The 17781-nt window shown below is 43.5% G+C and overlaps 1 protein-coding gene across 3 annotated transcripts in view; it reads left to right on the forward strand.

The window, feature by feature from the left end:
• The first annotated feature begins 2597 nt into the window (after window positions 1-2597).
• The window catches only part of ADGRE3 (adhesion G protein-coupled receptor E3), a 42639-nt gene continuing 27455 nt past the window's right edge, over window positions 2598-17781 (forward strand). For all 3 annotated transcript variants that reach the window (XM_034998307.1, XM_034998308.1, XM_034998309.1), the window contains exons 1-4: window positions 2598-2663; window positions 8894-8944; window positions 10686-10805; window positions 13793-13948. In XM_034998307.1, coding sequence (XP_034854198.1) covers window positions 2639-2663; window positions 8894-8944; window positions 10686-10805; window positions 13793-13948 — 352 coding nt within the window. In that variant the 5' untranslated portion in view covers window positions 2598-2638. The remainder of the gene's footprint in view (window positions 2664-8893; window positions 8945-10685; window positions 10806-13792; window positions 13949-17781) is intronic.

The following is a 17781-nucleotide window of genomic DNA, read 5'->3' on the forward strand; positions in this document are numbered from 1 at the left end:
GGAGGGATGAATGGATGGAGGGAAGGATGGAGGGAGGGAGGGAGGGATGGATGGATGGACGTAAAGGACATCTGTGAGCTGGACCTGCAGGAGACTCTCAGAAATAACTGAGAAGACATTTTCAGAGGGTCTGATTTTCAGGAAAAATCCCCTGGAGTTTTATGCTGTAATGTTGTTACAAAAAGGAATTATATTTCATTCTGTATCACAGGTAAATGGCTAGGGACACTCTGATTTATACTTACGTGCTTTATGAAGCAGTGTGAGGGTAATAGAGAGCCAGCAGGGCAGGTGGGCAGGCTAAGAGAGAAGTGAGAGATGAGTCTGGAGAGGCAGACTGGGGCCAGATCTGGTGGGCTTTTTGAGCCTACTAAGCACATTTAGCTTGCAAAGTATCCATGGGGCTGTGAGGCAGGGGTGTGATGGGCTTAGATTCATCCTTCAGAAAGCTCTCCCAGCTGCAGGATGAAGAATGGGGTAGAAGGACAACCAGCTAGGGGACTATCAAAGTTATCTCAGATCAGAGATGCCTGGGGGACAGATGCTGAGTGACTTTCCCAAAGTCACACAGCTAATACGTGGCAGAGCTAAGATTTGAACCCAGTTGGTCTGGCTCTAGAACCAACACTCTGTAATAGCATAGACCTGGCCATTAGGTGGCACCACTTGTCTTTCTTGATCAGCTCTTGCCTCCAACTATCACCACACTCCCAGAGGACCACTAGGGAGAAAGAACAGGAAACCCCACTGCATGGCTGCTGGGCCACAGGGGATGGTGGGATGTTGAGAGCCCAACAAACTTATTATGCAGGACTTGTGGTTGTGATAACCCCAAGAGGCAGCAAATTCCCCCATGCCCCAACCACCCAAGGAAATCCGTCTGTTCTATTTCCTTGCTCACATACTTGCCTCCAAGTGTCTCTGGAGTTGACTATACTTGCTATCTCCCCTTCTTCACCTCCCACTTTCCCTCAATCACCTCCATTCTGACTTCCATGACTATCATCATTATCACCACCATCTCCACCACCTTCATCATCGTCATCTTTATCATCATCACCACCATCATTCTCACCACTGGAACTTCTCTTGATAAGAATACAACAACCTGGGGCGCCTGGGTGGCTCAGTTGGTTAAGCGACTGCCTTCAGCTCAGGTCATGATCCTGGAGTCCCGGGATCGAGTCCCGCATCGGGGGGTCTGCTTCTCCCTCTGACCCTCCCCCCTCTCATGCTCTCTCTCTCTCATTCTCTCTCTCAAATAAATAAATAAAAATCTTAAAAAAAGAAGAAGAAGAAGAAGAATACAACAACCTCTCTACTGCTCTGTCCCACGAATATTTTTCAGTCTTAATTCCATCTGGTCTCTTTCCTTTCCCTCCATGACAACATATTCTGCTCATTTCCCCCCATCTGTCTAGCCACTCCTGGCCTGTCTCCTCGACTTTCTGCTCCTCCACGCCCTGATTTTTAAGTTACTTGCCCAGGGCCCTCTTCTCACTCTACTACCTCTCCCTACATGATTTCACCTAGTACTATGGCTACAATTACCATCTAGTGACTGGGGGAAAAGCCCTCTCTTTTGTGAACGAGACTATATATGTAAGGAATGTTGAAATTACAGTACCTCAAAATCAACTTATCCAAAACGTAATGCCATCTGTCCCCAAAAACATGCTTTTCCTCCAAGTTCCCTTTCTCTGTAGTTCTGTATAGAAAAGATTGTGTTAACTTTGTTCACTGCTGTGCTGTAACAAAGATCCTGTCACTAAATAATATTTGTCTTAATAAATATTTGTTGAAAGTGGGAAGGACTTAGATTTTTCTCCCAAATCCTGCAATTAGTTTGGATTTCCCCAATAACCAAATAGTTTTATCACCCTCTACTGGGTCTACTTTGAGACTCTAGCTAGATCTGTTGAGTGTTATCTGTTAAGGGGGTAAAAATACCAACATTTGTGAAAAATGACTCGTCCAGTAACTTTAGATACCAACAGAGATACCCTAAATTCTGGCTTACCCAGCTCAAAACCACAGGGTTATTTAAGCTTTATTTTGACCCCAAAGTCACTAACCACTCCTCAGACAATGCTCTGTAACTAAAAGGCATTCCTTTCCTAAGGTCAACTGATTCTGTCACCCCAAAGGCAATCAACAGTAGCTATGAAAACCTACCACCAAAGAAGCATATGAAAACAAGTGCAGAGGGGCGCCTGGGTGGCTCAGATGGTTAAGCGTCTGCCTTCGGCTCAGGACATGATCCCAGGGTCCTGGGATCGAGCCCCACATCGGGCTCCTGGCTCAGTGGGGAGCCTGCTTCTCCCTCTGCCTCTCTCCCTGCTCATTCTCTCTTTCTCTCCCCCTATCTCTGTGTCTCAAATGAATAAATAAAATCTTTTAAAAAAGAAAAGAAAAGAAAACAAGTGCAGAAAACAAAAGGAACAAATAAAAAAAAAGAGCAGAACCATGGGTCTGATGGTGAAAGACAAGAACGAGTTCCCTTTTCTGAGGAGTTTCCTTAGTCAGCTAACCTCTGTGTATCAATTCTCATAAGATTTCCTTGAGATAAGAAAAGTGCTCAGCAAAAAGCAATAAGGAGCTTCAAGAGCTGAGCAGCAAGGGTTACCTGCGTGCAGAAATGCGAGGGCCATCACTCCTTCCAGGTATGTGTAACCTTGGGAATGACTGTACCCTAACCCACCCGCTATCAGGAGCTACTCAGTTCAACAATTAGCTGTCTTTTCCTTCTCCTCTTTCTTGTGCTCTGCTTTAAACATTCTCTCTTTCCCCTTGGATTGTGGTTTCCTTCCTCACCACCCTGTTCAAACTATGCTGTCAAATATCCCTAAAATATTCCTGCTGGCTCCAATCCAAGAAGCTGTTCAGCTTCATTTTCAAAGGTTTTGTTTTCTACTTAACATCCTCTTCTCCTTGATAATTCTGTGCTTTTTCTCTGCCTCTCTGGCCATTCTTTCCTTCCCCCTCCTTTTTCTCTGTCCTGTACCAAGAATATTAATATTATCCCCATCTTAGGGATGAGAAAACCGGGGCACAGAGTGATTGTAGTACCTGCTTGAGGTCACACAGCTTGTAAATGGCAGAGTCAAGACTCAAACCCAAGCCACCTGGCTCCAGATCTTTGCCATAATGTTCCTCCTACAGGATTCTGCTCTGATCTCTTTTTCTGCTCCCTGTCCTAGAGGACACTCTTGATTCCGTGGCTTCAGTCGCCACCTTTGTGCAGATGGTTCCCCAACTCTGGAGTCCCATCCATCCTTCTGGTTCCAGATCAAATAACAATATCAATAGCCACAATATCAACCTTACATTTATTGAGCACATACTTTAGCCTGAAATTGTTTTACCTGCATTATTGTACAACACCTTCACATTACAGATGCAAAATAGCATCAAGGAGAGGTTGTAGGACTTGTTTAAATTCTCACAGCTGTTTAGTTGCAGAGGCAGATAGTAGATCATAAAGTCTATCAAAATATTATAAGCTTCTTGAAGGCAAATGCCTCGTGCCCTCACCTTTGCAGCCTCTTCCTATCTTATATATAAGAGGTGTCTGATCTTTATCTATGGAATCAAATTTAAGTGAGAGAGTGTGCAATTTTTTAATATCTCAATATATATATTTATACATCTTTATATAAGTATATATACATATATATTTATACATCTATATATAAATATGTATACATATATATATCAATAAAGCTTAAACAAAATGTAAAAAAAGAGAAGCTCAAACAAGATGTTTCCTGCTTTTTGGCAACTGGAGGCAGAGTCCTGGACACTTCTGGAATGGGGATTAATTGTGAATTCAGTTACCTGTGAACTCTCTGCCCACATCACTGGATGCAATAGGCAGTGTAACAGAATGAGCATCTGGCCAAGAATAAGAATAGGACTCTAGTGCAAATAGAATGGTAACGGAGACAGCTAGCATTTATGGAGTGATTCCTGCCAGACATTGTGCTTCACGCATGCCCTTGTTTGTCATCAGACCCAACCCCAGGTGGTAGGCAATGCTGTCACCATGTTTCATATAAGGAAACAAGTTAAACAATTTGCACAAATAGTGTCCAAGCCACTTGACCTCCAGGCACCTGTTTCCTCATGGACAAAAAGAGTCAGTGGATGATTTCTAAAGTTTCTTAGCAGTCTGGGATTCAGGCATGCTCATGACTCTGGGGAAACCCTAATTTAAGATGCATGCACATATCACTGAGCACAGGGTTACTGGCTGGACTGGAAGGAGACCCTGAAGACTAGCCTTGAGGAAACATCGTGGTGCCCAGACTGCCTGAGCTTTAGGAAGTAGGAAATGCTTTTCAACCTTATATGTGTTACTAAAGGGCTCTGTGAGCTATAGTCATCATTTGGGCAGGTGTATTAGTGCAACTTCTACAAATTAATTATTACACAAAAGTAGAGGCAGGGAAATTTAAATTCATTCAGAAATATGCCAGGGCCCTGCCATTAAGCAGTTCACAGCTCAGCTGAGAACATATTCATTGGACAAACAAAAATATTCAAAATGCTCCATGAATGCAGTTGCGAAACTGGTAACAACTGGCACCTTCTTTGATGAAGGATGGGAGCACGGAAGGATGAATAACAGCCGCCAAAGATGTCAATATCCTCATTCCCTGGAACCTGTGAATATGTTACCATAAATGCATAGGGCAGGAAAGACTTCACCACTACCCTCTTAGGGTCTCTGGCTGAAAGTAAGAATTAAGCTGACATAAGACAAATTAGTAGGAGAGAAGCATACAAGTTTTATTAAATTGAAGCGTGTACATGAGAGACTTCACAAGAGAATGAAGACCAGAGCACAAAGTTTTTGTGCCTTTTCGACAAAGGTATGAATTTGTGAAATGACAAGGCAAGGGGTTTGGGCTAGGAATGGTGAATTGCGAGAAAGTGACTAGGAGGTCTGTGGGAGGGAAAGCTGGAGGAAAACAAGGGCTATTTCACTGAGTCCCTTTGTACAGATCCATTTCAGTGTTCATTCCCAGTCTCTGGTGATAAGGACATTCTTTTCTTCCTGGCACGTGGAGGGCATCTTTCTCAGGGGAAATTTTATGGCCTGATTTTAAGTAGGAAAAAGTAGGTCAGAAACGCTTTCTGCATGGGCTATTTCTCAGGTGACTTCCACTCCAAATAACCAACACGCCAAAGCGGCATATTTGGGGGTGGCCTGTCGTGAGCAACTTCACGTGGTCAAAGGGACTTTACAGATATGGATTAAGCTAAGGATCTTGGGATGGGGAGATTATCCTGGATTATACAGGCAGGCTCATTATAATCATGAGGGTCCTTTTTTTTTTTTTTAAAGATTTTATTTATTTATTTGACAGAGAGAGACACAGCGAGAGAGGGAACACAAGCAGGGGGAGTGGGAGAGGGAGAAGCAGGCTTCCCACGGAGCAAGGAGCCTGATGCGGGGCTCAATCCCAGGACCCTGGGATCATGACCTGAGCCGAAGGCAGACACTTAACGACTGAGCCACCCAGGCGCCCCAATCATGAGGGTCCTTATAAGAGGGAGGCAGGACGCCAGGAAGGAAGGAAGGAAAGAAGGTGCTGCTGGCTCTGAGGATGGAGAGGAGACTGTAAGCACGGAATGTGGGTCACCTCTGACCATTGGCAGTGGAAAGAAATGGATTCTCCCCTAGAGTGTCCAAAAGGAAGCAGTCCCGCCAACACTTTAATGTCAGCCCAGTGAGACTAACTTTGGATGTCTGGCTTACAGAACTTAGTTTTTAAGCCACTAAGTTCACGGTAATTTGTCAACAATCAGAAACTCATACAGAGAAATTCAAAAAGAGTTAGTACCGCCCTCCCTCCCACTCTTAAAGGGTCACCGCTAGTCCATAGGGTTTTGTCTTCCAAATCCTGCAATCAGTCTAGAATGCCCCCAAATCACCAAGTAACATATCACACCTCCTACTGGACTGTCACATCTGGGGAGCGACATCTACTGGAAGAAAAGGCACCCTTTCCTCAAGTCACTGTCACTGGAAACATGCCAATCTCAGCGGCAGCTCTTATGCATGCAGCTTGCGTGGGATTTCTATAAGAGAGGTTGTGGGGGGTGGTAGGTTATCAGCAGGAACCCAGCACCTGAGTTTAATCTCAGCTCTGCCACTGACTAGCTCTGGGAAATGGAGCAAGTACCTTAGCCCCTTGGTGCCTGTTTCCTTTTTTTTTGTTTGTAAGATTTTATTTATTTGACAGAGAGAGAGCAGGGAGAAGGGGTAGAGGCAGAGGGAGAAGGAGGCTCCCCACTGAGCAGTGAGCCCAATGCGGGGCTCGATCCCAGGACCCTGGGATCATGACCTGAGCCGAAGGCAGACGCTTAACGACTGAGCCACCCAGGCGCCCTGTGCCTCCGTTTCTTAATGTTCACAAATGGGATGATGCTAACAGCACTCACCTCCTAAAGTCGTTGCAAAGCTGAATTAAGTTTATGGGCCTGGTGCTTAGAATAACGCCTGGCATGTAGTAAGAGCTCTTTTCCCCTTAGATGTTGTAGAGGCCAGCCTTCGTATTTTGCCCAGCCCCCCACCAAGGAACTCCTCTCTCCAAGACATAGTATCTCTCTGCAAGGAAGGTTTCACTGGTGTGTTTATAGGCAGGATGGAGGAGTGGTTGCATCATAGGGCATGCAAATTTTTACTCCCAAATTCCCATCTCCTCCAAGTCTTGCTTCAGAGCGGCCAGCTGCCACATCTCCTGGGCTTCCCCAGGAAAGCACACACACACACACACACACACACCATCTTGTCCAGACTCTCAGCCTCAGACTGTCTCTCAATCACCTGATCCCAGTCCTTCATGCACAAGATCGAAGTTATCCCAGTCCCACCTAACTAGTCCATCCTGACCTACACCTATCTCCCCACTTGATAAACAGAGACCCTTCTATTATTAGGACCCACTTTCTTTTTTTAATTTTAGCCATATTGAGGTATAATCTAGGCACAAAAAATCGCACACATTTAATGCATACATCTTGATAAGTTTTTATATATATGCATACACCATACATCCATAATACCATCATCAGCACAATGAAGGTGCCAAGCATATCCATCACCTCCAAAAATTTCCCTCTGCGTGCGTGTGTGTGTGTGTGTTTGGTGAGAACACATAACATGAGATCTATTCTTTTAACATATCTTGACAACAACACCGTATTGTTAACTATAGGTACTAGGTTTTATGGCAGATCTCTAGAACTTACTCACCTTATATAACAAAAACTTTATACCCACTGAAAAGCAATTTCCCATTTCCCCCTCTCCCTAGCCCCCGCTAACCATCAATCTATTCTCTGCTTCCATGAGTTTGACTACTTAGATATCTCATGTAAGTGGAATTGTGCAGTATTTGTCCTTCTGTGTCTGACTTATTTCACTCATCATAATGTCTTCTAGTTTCATAGATGTTGCTACAAATTACAGGATTTCCTTATTTTTTAAGGCCAAATAATACTCCATTGTGTATATATGCACCACATTTTCTTTATCCATTTATCTGCAGGACCCACTTTCTCAATGGGTAACCAAAATTGCAAATAAGGTGACTGGTCACCAGGGCTAAATTTCAACCAGTGCACACTAGAAGAGCCCCTGGTTGGTTGTTCGTATTGAAATATTCCCACACCATTTGTAAATAATCACTGCCCAAAACCAGCTCCCACCACACTCCTGCCAGCCCAGACCCTGCCCTGAGATTCCAGCCACCTCCCCACAATTCAGCAGCTAAAATAATATCTGCTGCAACAGAGAAGGGTCTCCAGTGTCCACTCTGATTGGTCGATTCCTGCACCATACCAGCTGTTAATATTGTCCTTGCAAATGGCAAATAATTCTAGACATTAGTAGGTAATAAGGGAATGAAAAGAAGGTGAGGAGAAAACTAGCAATCAGAGTGTTGTTGGATTTCTCAGGAAAGGGAAAGAGAAGTCACCCATCCATCCAGTAGCTTCAGGTCTTTGCAGAAGCAGGAACATGGCTGCTGACCCCACCAGCAGCTGGGAAGGTTTGGGGAAAAGAAAATACCATTTTATCAACCATGGTAGAGGCAGCCTGCATTTCCCAAGAAAACAAAAAAAATACTTCCCTTCCAAGAAGCGTTTCTAGAATCTTGCCAGTCCTCCCTCAAGAGGAAGACTGATTCCTATCCACTTGAATCTTGTAACCAAGAGAATGTGGTGGAAATGGAGTTGCATGGTTTCCAGGGCTGGGTCTTAACAGGAGACGTAGACTTGTTGGCTGGGGCACCCCTACTTAGAGCTCTGAACCACCATGGAGGCTGCATGCCTGAGGTCACCAGGTTGGCAGGAAGGCCAAACTCCCCAAGTCTGAGGCTACATGAAGGGAGAGCAGCACAGAGCCAGTTCCCAGGTGCTCTAGCCCCAAACACTGCCTAACTGCAACTGTATAAGGAACCCCAAACCAGACTCACCCAGCTGAGCCTTTTCCAGATTCCCAAAGCACAGAAACCATGAAAGATAAGGAAATGGTCGTTGCTGTTTGTTTTTTTTTTAAGATTTTTTTTATTTATTTATTTGAGAGAGCGAGAATGAGAGAGAGTACATGAGAGGGGGGAGGGTCAGAGGGAGAAGCAGGCTCCTCGCCGAGCAGGGAGCCCGATGTGGGACTCGATCCCGGGACTCCAGGATCATGACCTGAGCCGAAGGCAGTCGCTTAACCAACTGAGCCACCCAGGCACCCGGTCGTTGCTGTTTTAAGCCATTTCATTTTGTGATAGTCTTTATGCAGCTGAGGATAACTGATACACAGTCCTTGGAGACTTTCCTGGAATCTTTCCTCATTCAATTCATGTGTCTCCCTTCTGCTTCCCTGTTCCAGGGCTCTGTTTTCTGCTGAGTTTATCAGAAGTCGTGGATCATAAGAGCATAGGTAAGTGCCCAATACCTGACTTCTCCACAGCCAGAGACCAGGAAGGGTGTAGACCAAGGGCACACCTGGGACCACTCACATCCTCCAAGGGGCTAGAGCAAAGGGGCTTGTTCTAGGAGCAGAACTCAGGGATGCTTGCTCCTGTCATTCTTTTTAGTTCATCATTTCATCAAATTTTAATGTATCGTTTTTAAGTTTCATTTATTTAAGTAGTCCTGAACTTACGACCCCGAGATTAAGAGTCACGTGCTCTTCCGACTGAGTCACCCAGGCGTCCCTTAATGTATCTTTTTATTTTACTGTCCTTTGTCTATTTGTTTGTTTTCAGTAACCACAATGTGCCCAATGTAGGAATAGAACAGTGACTAAAATACACAGCCTCACGAAGTGAGCATTCCAGTGGGGAGAGACAAAGCATGACAGTAACCATTTCATTCTGATCATAAGCGAGGCACCAAAAAAAAAAATGAAGATGACTTCAGGCTAACTTTAATCCCTCGGAGATCTCACTAGATTCTGATTCAGCAGGTCTAGTGTGGGGCCTGAGATTCTGTCTCTAGCCAACCTTCAGGGGACACCTTCTGAGTAGCCAGATTGCCCACTGTGGCCCCATCAGGTTCCCTGTCCCCACTACCTATGAACACTGAAGTTCCCAGCTTTCTCCACTAGACCCAAAGCTCGAGATCCTTCCTCAGCTCAGTTCATTCCCAAGAGGGCTCAAATTAAGATCTTTAGTGTCTCTCTGTCCAAATGAAGTTATACATAGGGTTACAAAGATAATGTGTACCCATATCAGAATATACCTCCTGTGGACCCCTACAAATTCAAAATTTTATAATCCTAGCTGATACTTATTATGTGCCAGGCACTGCCCAACACACTTTATATGTATTAATTCACTTACTCTTCACAATAACCCAGTTTACAGATGAGGGTATTGAGGCACAGAGAGATGAAGACATTTGTGCAAAGACACTGGTAAGTGGCAGAGTCAGAATCGAACCCAGGGTCTTTTTTTTTTTTTTTTTTAAGATTTTATTTATTTGCGAGAGAGACGATGAGAGACAGAGAGCATGAGAGGGAGGAGGGTCAGAGGGAGAAGCAGACTCCCTGCTGAGCAGGGAGCCCGATGCGGGACTCGATCCTGGGACTCCAGGATCATGACCCGAGCCGAAGGCAGTCGCTTAACCAACTGAGCCACCCAGGCGCCCCAAACCCAGGGTCTTAACCAATTCATTCCCCTTTTTATAAATTCTGCAATGATCTTGAGAATAGCACAATTTTATCACATTGAAATTTTTGTGTTAAAATTAATTTAACTGCCAACCTCGGTCTTTATCATGAAAACAAATCTCTTTTTTCTGTACCTTGGGTTTGGTATCTCTCATTTTGTAATGTACTGAGGTCTCACAAGAGGAAAAGGGTGTAGACTTCCTGATCCTCAAGAGGTCCTGGTCAGAGGCAAAAGCAAATGATAACAGGACATCTCTTTTTTTTTTTTTTTTTAAAGATTTTATTTATTTATTTGAGAGAGAGAGAATGAGATAGCATGAGAGGGGGGAGGGTCAGAGAGAGGGGCAGACTCCCTGCTGGAGCCTGACGTGGGACTCGATCCCGGGACTCCAGGATCATGACCTGAGCCGAAGGCAGTCGCTTAACCAACTGAGCCACCCAGGCGCCTGATAACAGGACATCTCTTAACCCCAGCGGATGTTTGACCTGTTCCTCCTTCTCCCTGCAGCTCCCTGTAAATGCCCCCGGAATGCTGACTGTGTCAACAGCACTTACTGTACATGCAAACATGGATACACTTCTATGAATGGGAAGGAATTCTTCACATTTCCCTTGGCTACATGTGAAGGTAAGGGATAATTTTCGAACCACCCAGAGGCGGGAGTGGAAGGGAGACAGCATAGGGATCTTGGGGAGGCAACTGCCAATAATGTGCACTGCTAAAAAAATATCTACCAACTCCACCCTCATCAAGAAAGAAATGCTTTCATGAAATCAGCATTTCCTCTTTATTTTTTTTAAGAGAGAGAGAGCATGAGTGGAGGGTGGAGGTAGGGGCAGAGGGAGAGAGAGAGAGAATCCCAAGCAAGCTCCATGCCCAGCAGAGGCTCGATCTCACAACCCTGAGATCATGATCTGAGCTGAAACCAAGAGTACAATGCTTAACTGACTAAGCGACCCGACCATCCCATCATTTCCCTTTATTTATTTGGAAGTCCTAATATACTTTTCCACCCCATTCATGGCTACCTTCTCTTAACTTCATAATCAAACATGTCTTTCTCTACTATTATTTTTTTAAACTCATCACTTATTTCCCCTTCCAAGATTCACTGTTTTCCATCATTTCATGTGAAGGGGATGAGAGTACCCTCACTGTGATGAGCACTGAGTAACATATAGAATTGTCGAATCACCATATTGCCCACCTGGAAATAATATAACACTGTATGTTAATTATACTAGCATTTTTTTAAAAAGATGCTTCATTTCATCCTCACTTCCCCTCCCCCAGTAAAGAGATGAGATCTTTAAAATACTGTAATTTCACCCCAACCCCATCTCCCCTGCCACACCCCCCATGATTTTAACTTTATCTCAAGGTTCACTGCTCACCCCTGCTTCCTCTTACCTTCATTTCCCCCTTTGTTGAGGTTTCTGTACTTCCTAGTTTCATACTTGTTAATTTGTTGTTTGTTTGGAGCACTGCCTGACATGCTTTCTTCAAACTGGTCCACATAACTAATGTCTCTCTCCATGAATGCATCATCTCGTATTTCTTTGGCTCTAACGAGTAGGTTCAATCCTGCCTTGGTGGGGGACATTTTGTTCCATCCTCTTCTCCAAGTGATCCATCAGTGAATATCCCAGGGATCACAGAACCAACTGTCTTCAAGCTTACAGGGTTGCAGACAAAACTTCCAACACCAGTCTGAGTCTCATCCCTTTGTAGTGACTTCTGTCTCAGGCTTAGGTTTCTTGCAGATGCCCCAGGAAGAACATCCTTGCTTTTCATTGGCTAGGGGTGCAACATGAAAGCTGGAAGGAAGCTGGAGGGGAGAGTGCCTGGGAGATGGGAACGAGACGGCCTCCTCCAAAGAGAATGGTTGTTGAGCGGGCAACCGAGAGCATCTGCTCTGCTATATCACAATCTGAAAATTCCCAACTTCATATTTGCCATACCAGATTGGGAAATCACACATCTTCACTACCCACCTGACATTTGTAGAGGGGCTCAGGACTGGAGACACATTGACTTAATCAAGACATTCTAACTCAATTAGTTAATCTAGCAAGTGTATTACTCTGCTTGGGCTGCTATGACAAAACACCACAGACCGGGTGGCTTAAACAACAGAAATTTATTTTCCCCACAGTTCTGGAAGCTGGGAAGCCCAAGGTCAAGGTTCTGGCAGTTCCACTTTCTCAGGAGGCCTCTCTTCCTGGCTTGAAGATGCTTGTCTTCTTGCTCTATCTTCACATGATCTTTCCTCACTCTGTTCACACAGTGGTCAGGCAGGTGGAGAAGCTCTCTTGTCTCTTCTACAGACACTAATCCTAACAGATCAAGGCCCCATTCTTATTACCTCATTTAACCTCAGTTACACCCTTAGAGGCCCCATTTCCAAATACAGCCACACTGGGATTTAGGGTTTCAACACGTTGAATTGAGGGGACGTACATACAGTTCATAACAGCAGACACAGTCAGTTTCCCACTTATATGCTCTCAGCACTTGCCATTCTTTTGCATATCAAGTCTAAGGCTCTCTCTGGGTACTGGAGACCACTCAGTTCATGCTCAGGACAGGTGGAAGTACTGGAGAGTTAACTATCCCTGCAAGCACTTCTCTGCCAATGAATGTGAAGATTTGGCAGATAAAAGCATTGTCAATAATGGCCAAATTATGGAAAAAGCCCAAACGTCCATCAACTGTGAATGGATAAAGAAGATGTGAGATAGATATATAGATATAGATATATAGATATATATACACAATGGAATATTACTCAGCCATCAAAAAGAATGAAATCTTGCCATTTGCAATGACATGGATGGAGCTAGAAGGTATTATGCTAAGCAAAATAAGTCAGTCAGAGAAAGACAAATACTATATGATTTCACCCATGTGGAATTTAAGAAACAAAACAGAGGAGCATAGGGGAAGGGGAGAAAAAAGAGAGAGGGAGGCACACCATAAGAGACTCTTAACTACGGAGAACAAATTGAGGGTTGCTGGAGGAGAGGTGGGTGGGGGATGGGCTAGATGGGTGATGGGGATTGAGGAGGACATTTGTTGTAATGAGCACTGGGTGTTGTATGTAACTGATGAATCACTAAATACTATTCCCAAAACCAATATTACACTATGTGTTAACCAACTACAATTTAAATAAAAACTTAAAAGAAAAAAAGATTTGGCAGATAAATACCCCAGCCCCCTCACCCCTCAGGGAGTCACTCTGCAGCGTGTGCTCTACACTCCTCCCAGAGGGTCCCAGAGGAATCGAGTCCCAATTGCCCACAATGGAAACTTCCCTCTTTACTTTCTGTCTGGCTTTCCCTGTCTCATTTCACCACTTCCCTTCCAGTGTTTTCTGGGGTCACCTCCCACATAAAGTACTTGAACATGAATTCCTGTCTCAGTGTCTGCTTCTGAGAGAATCCAACCAAAGTCAAAGAGGAAAGGGAAGAACAAAGACAACCCACTACCTTAACTGAGTAGTCCTGGAAAGTCAGGACAGATTGGATGGAGAGGGTATAGCCTCTGGAACATATTACATGTTCCATAGATCTCTGTCAAATTAATGGCCAAATTGCTCTTTTGTGTTCCAGATATTGATGAATGTAAACCACCCATTAGTATATATTGTGGAGCAAATGCTGCATGTCAGAATGTTGATGGAGGTTTCCACTGTCTCTGTAATCCTGGATACAAACTCCTCTCTGGGGGTACTCAATTCCAGATCTCCAGTGAAAACACTTGTCAAAGTAAGGAAATTCTTGTCTTCTTGTCTCCCTTCTTATTTTTCATTGAGTCTAATGCCAGAAAATGTGTGTGTGTGTGTGTGTGTGTGTGTGTGTGTGTGTGTGTGTGGTGAAGCTAGTACATGTTTCCATTTTCTGGAGGTAAATGGATGATGGAAAGAGGAGACAAAAGGAAAGAAGGAAGTTTAGAGAAATAATGAGGTTAATAAGACAAGTGGACTTTGGAAATGGGGGTGACAATGTGCTGACTGAGACAGGATTTTTTGAATTGCAAAGAGGAGCACACTCAGGCTAACTTAAACAGAAAAGATGAGTTTATGAAAAGGATGCATGGATATGTCTTGGAACTCAAGAACAAGAACATAGCAGAGCTTCTGGAATGAACTGAAACGGAGACTTCACACTATCAAGACACCCCAGGCTCTGAAGCTCTTTGGGTCTACTCCTTTCTTCTTTTTCATTGCAAAATGACTTTCTCTACCTTCTTAGCCCACAGGACAGGAAATATGGCCACCAACAAGTCCAAATTTTACCATTGTTAATGATCAAACCACCAAAGAGAGATCAACTGACTCTCTTTTGGACCTAATTGTAAATACTGTGGAAATGTACCAATTAGTCCAGTTTGAGTTATATGCCCACCCTTGGATCTGTGTCCAGGGGGAGGCACCATCTTGTATAAGCATGAACACTCTCTTGGAAGCCACATAGACAGGGAAATCTATGCACAAGAAATATGGGAGATGTAACTGGGAGACACAAGGGGAAGATGGTGGGGTAGGGACATCCTGAGCTCACCTCCTCCCTTGAACACACCAAGGCTGCAACTACATATAGAGCAACTCTCTCTGAGAGTGACATAAAGACTAGCAGAGCATCTCTTCCACAGCTAAAGATAGAGATAAAGCTACATCAAGAAGGGTAGGAGAAGCCAAGAGATGGTCAGGTCAGGAACCAAAACCCCCAGTGCAGCAACAACAAGCTGGAATGTTACAAGTGCAAAGGTTCTCCCTGAGCAGCAAGGAGTTCAAGCTCTCACTCACCTGGGGACCTGCACCAGGAAGGCAAGCCCCCATATTGTCTGGCTTTGAAAATCAATAGGTCATATCTATCAATAATTACTTTAAATCTAAATGTTCCAATCAAAAGACATAAGGTAGTTGAATGGATTAAATAAAAGATCCATCTATATGCTGCCTACAAGAGACTTACTTCAGACCTAAACACATACACAGATTGAAAGTGAGGGGATGGACAAAGGTATTCAAGCAAATGTAAACAAACAAGCAAACAAAAAGCTAGGGTAGTGATACTTATATGAGACAAAATAAACTTTGAAACAAAGACTGTCATTACATAATGATAAAGGGATCAATCCAACAAGAGGATATAACAATTGCAAATATCTATGTACCCAACATAGGAGCATCTAAATATATAAGGCAAATTTTAACAGACATAAAGGGAGAAATTGACAGTAATACAATAATAGTTGGGCACTTTTTTTTTTTTAAGAAAATTTTATTTATTCATTCGAGACATGGAGATACAGAGAAAGAGAGAGAACATGAGCAGGCGGAGAAACAGAGGGAGGGGAAGAAGCAGGCCCCCTGCTGAGCAGGGAGCCCAATGCGGGGCTTGATCCCAGGACCCTGGGATCATAACCCGAGCCAAAGGCAGACACTTAACCATCTAAGTCACCCAGCCGCCCCATAGTTGGGCACTTTAATACTCCACTTACATCAATGGACAGATCATCCAGACTGAAAATCAATAAGGAAATAGTGGCTTTAAATAATCTCTGAACCCAACATGAGGCTTGAACCCATGACCCTGAGATCAAGAATCACATGCTCTACCAACTGAGCCAAGCAGGAACCTCTGACCTAAAATCTTTGCGACATAGTAAAAGCAGTTCTAAGAAAGAAGTTTCTTTCTTAGAACTACCTCAAGAAACAAGAAAAATCTCAAACAATAAAACCTTACACCTAAAGGAATAGAAAAAAAAAAGAAGAAGAACAAAGCCCAAAGTTAGTAGAAGGAAGGAAATAATAAAGATCAGAGCAGAAATAAATTAAACAGAGACCAAAAAAAAAAAAAAAAGCAATAGGAAAAAGTTAATGAAACAAGAGTGGGTTCTTTGAAAAGATAAACAAGTATTAAGCCTGTAGCCAGGCTCATCAAGAAAAAAAGAAATTAATTAATTCATTAAATCAGCAGATACACCTCCCAGGGTGTATACCCCATGGGGCTGTTGCAAAGATTAATTGAGGCATAAATGGAACAGTACCATACAGACCACTTAAGACAGTGTCTACAAATGTTTGCTGATATGATTCACATTTCATCTGATTCTCCAATATATATATATATGGACTCCCTCTCCTTGGGCAGAAGACATGAATAAACATTTCTCCAAAGAAGACATACAATGGTCAAGAGACACATGAAAAAATGCTCAACATCATTCGGCATCAGGGAAATCCAAATCAAAACCTCAATGAGATACCACCTCACACCAGTCAGAATGGCTAAAATTAATGTCAGGAAATGACAGATGTTGGCGGGGAGGCAGAAAAAGGGGAACCCTCCTACACTGTTGGTGGGAATGCAAGCTGGTGCAGCCACTCTGGAAAACAGTATGGAGGTTCCTCAAAAAGTTGAAAATAGAGCTACCATATGACCCAGCAATTGCACTACTGGGTATTTACCCCAAAGGTACAAATGTAATGATCCAAAGGGGCACGATGTTTATAGCAGCAATGTCCACAATAGCCAAACTATGTAAAGAGCCCAGATGTCCATCAACAGATGAATGGATAAAGAAGATGTGGTATATATATATACAATGGAATATTATGTAGCCATCAAAAAATGAAATTTTGCCATTTGCAACAATGTGGATGGAGCTGGAGGGTATTATGCTAAGCGAAATAAGTCAATCAGAGGAAGACAATTATCATATCTCATTGATATGTGGAATTTAAGAAACAAGGCAGAGGATCATAGGGGAAGGGAGGAAAAAATGAAACAAGACTAAACCAGAGAGGGAGACAAATCATAAGGCACTCTTAATCTCAGGAAACAAACTAAGGGTTGCTGGAGTGGTGGGGGCGGGAGGGGTGGGGTGGCTGGGTGATGGACATTGGGGAGGGTATGTACTATGGTGAGCGCTGTCAACTGCATTAAGACTGATGAATCACAGACCTGTACCTCTGAAACAAATAATACATTATATGTTAATAAAAAAATAAAATATAATGTTTTAAGTGGTTAAACTTGCAAAAAAAAAAAGATGTGAGTTCAAAAGAAAAAAAAGGACAAACAAAAAACAGACTCTTGGGGTGCCTGGGTGGCTCAGTTGGTTAAGCGACTGCCTTTAGCTCAGGTCGTGATCCCAGGGTCCTGAGATCGAGGTCCACATCAGGCTCCCTGCTCAGGGGAGAGCCTGCTTCTCCCTCTCCCTCTGCCCACTGCTCTGCTTACTTGTGCCCTCTCTCTGTGTGTCAAATAAATACATAAAATCTTTAAAAAAAAAAAAAAAAAACAGACTCTTAACTATAGAGAACAAACCAGTGGTTGCCAGAGGGGAGGTGAGTGAGGGGATGGGTGGACTAGGTGATGAGGATGAAGAGTACACTTATCCTGATGAGCACTAAGTAATGTACAGAATTGTTGAATCACTATATTGGACACCTGAAACTAACAGAATACTGTGTGTTAATGATACTGGAATTTTAAAATTAATAAATAAAAAATTTTAAAATAAAAAAATAGAGTATGAGTTCAGCCCCTCTTTTCACCTTCCTGTCCACCTCTCCACCCTTTTACTCTCG

This window comes from Mirounga leonina, unplaced genomic scaffold (assembly GCF_011800145.1).
Source record: "Mirounga leonina isolate KUSES-001 unplaced genomic scaffold, KU_Mleo_1.0 Mir_94, whole genome shotgun sequence".
In the NCBI taxonomy this organism is placed as follows: domain Eukaryota; kingdom Metazoa; phylum Chordata; class Mammalia; order Carnivora; family Phocidae; genus Mirounga; species Mirounga leonina.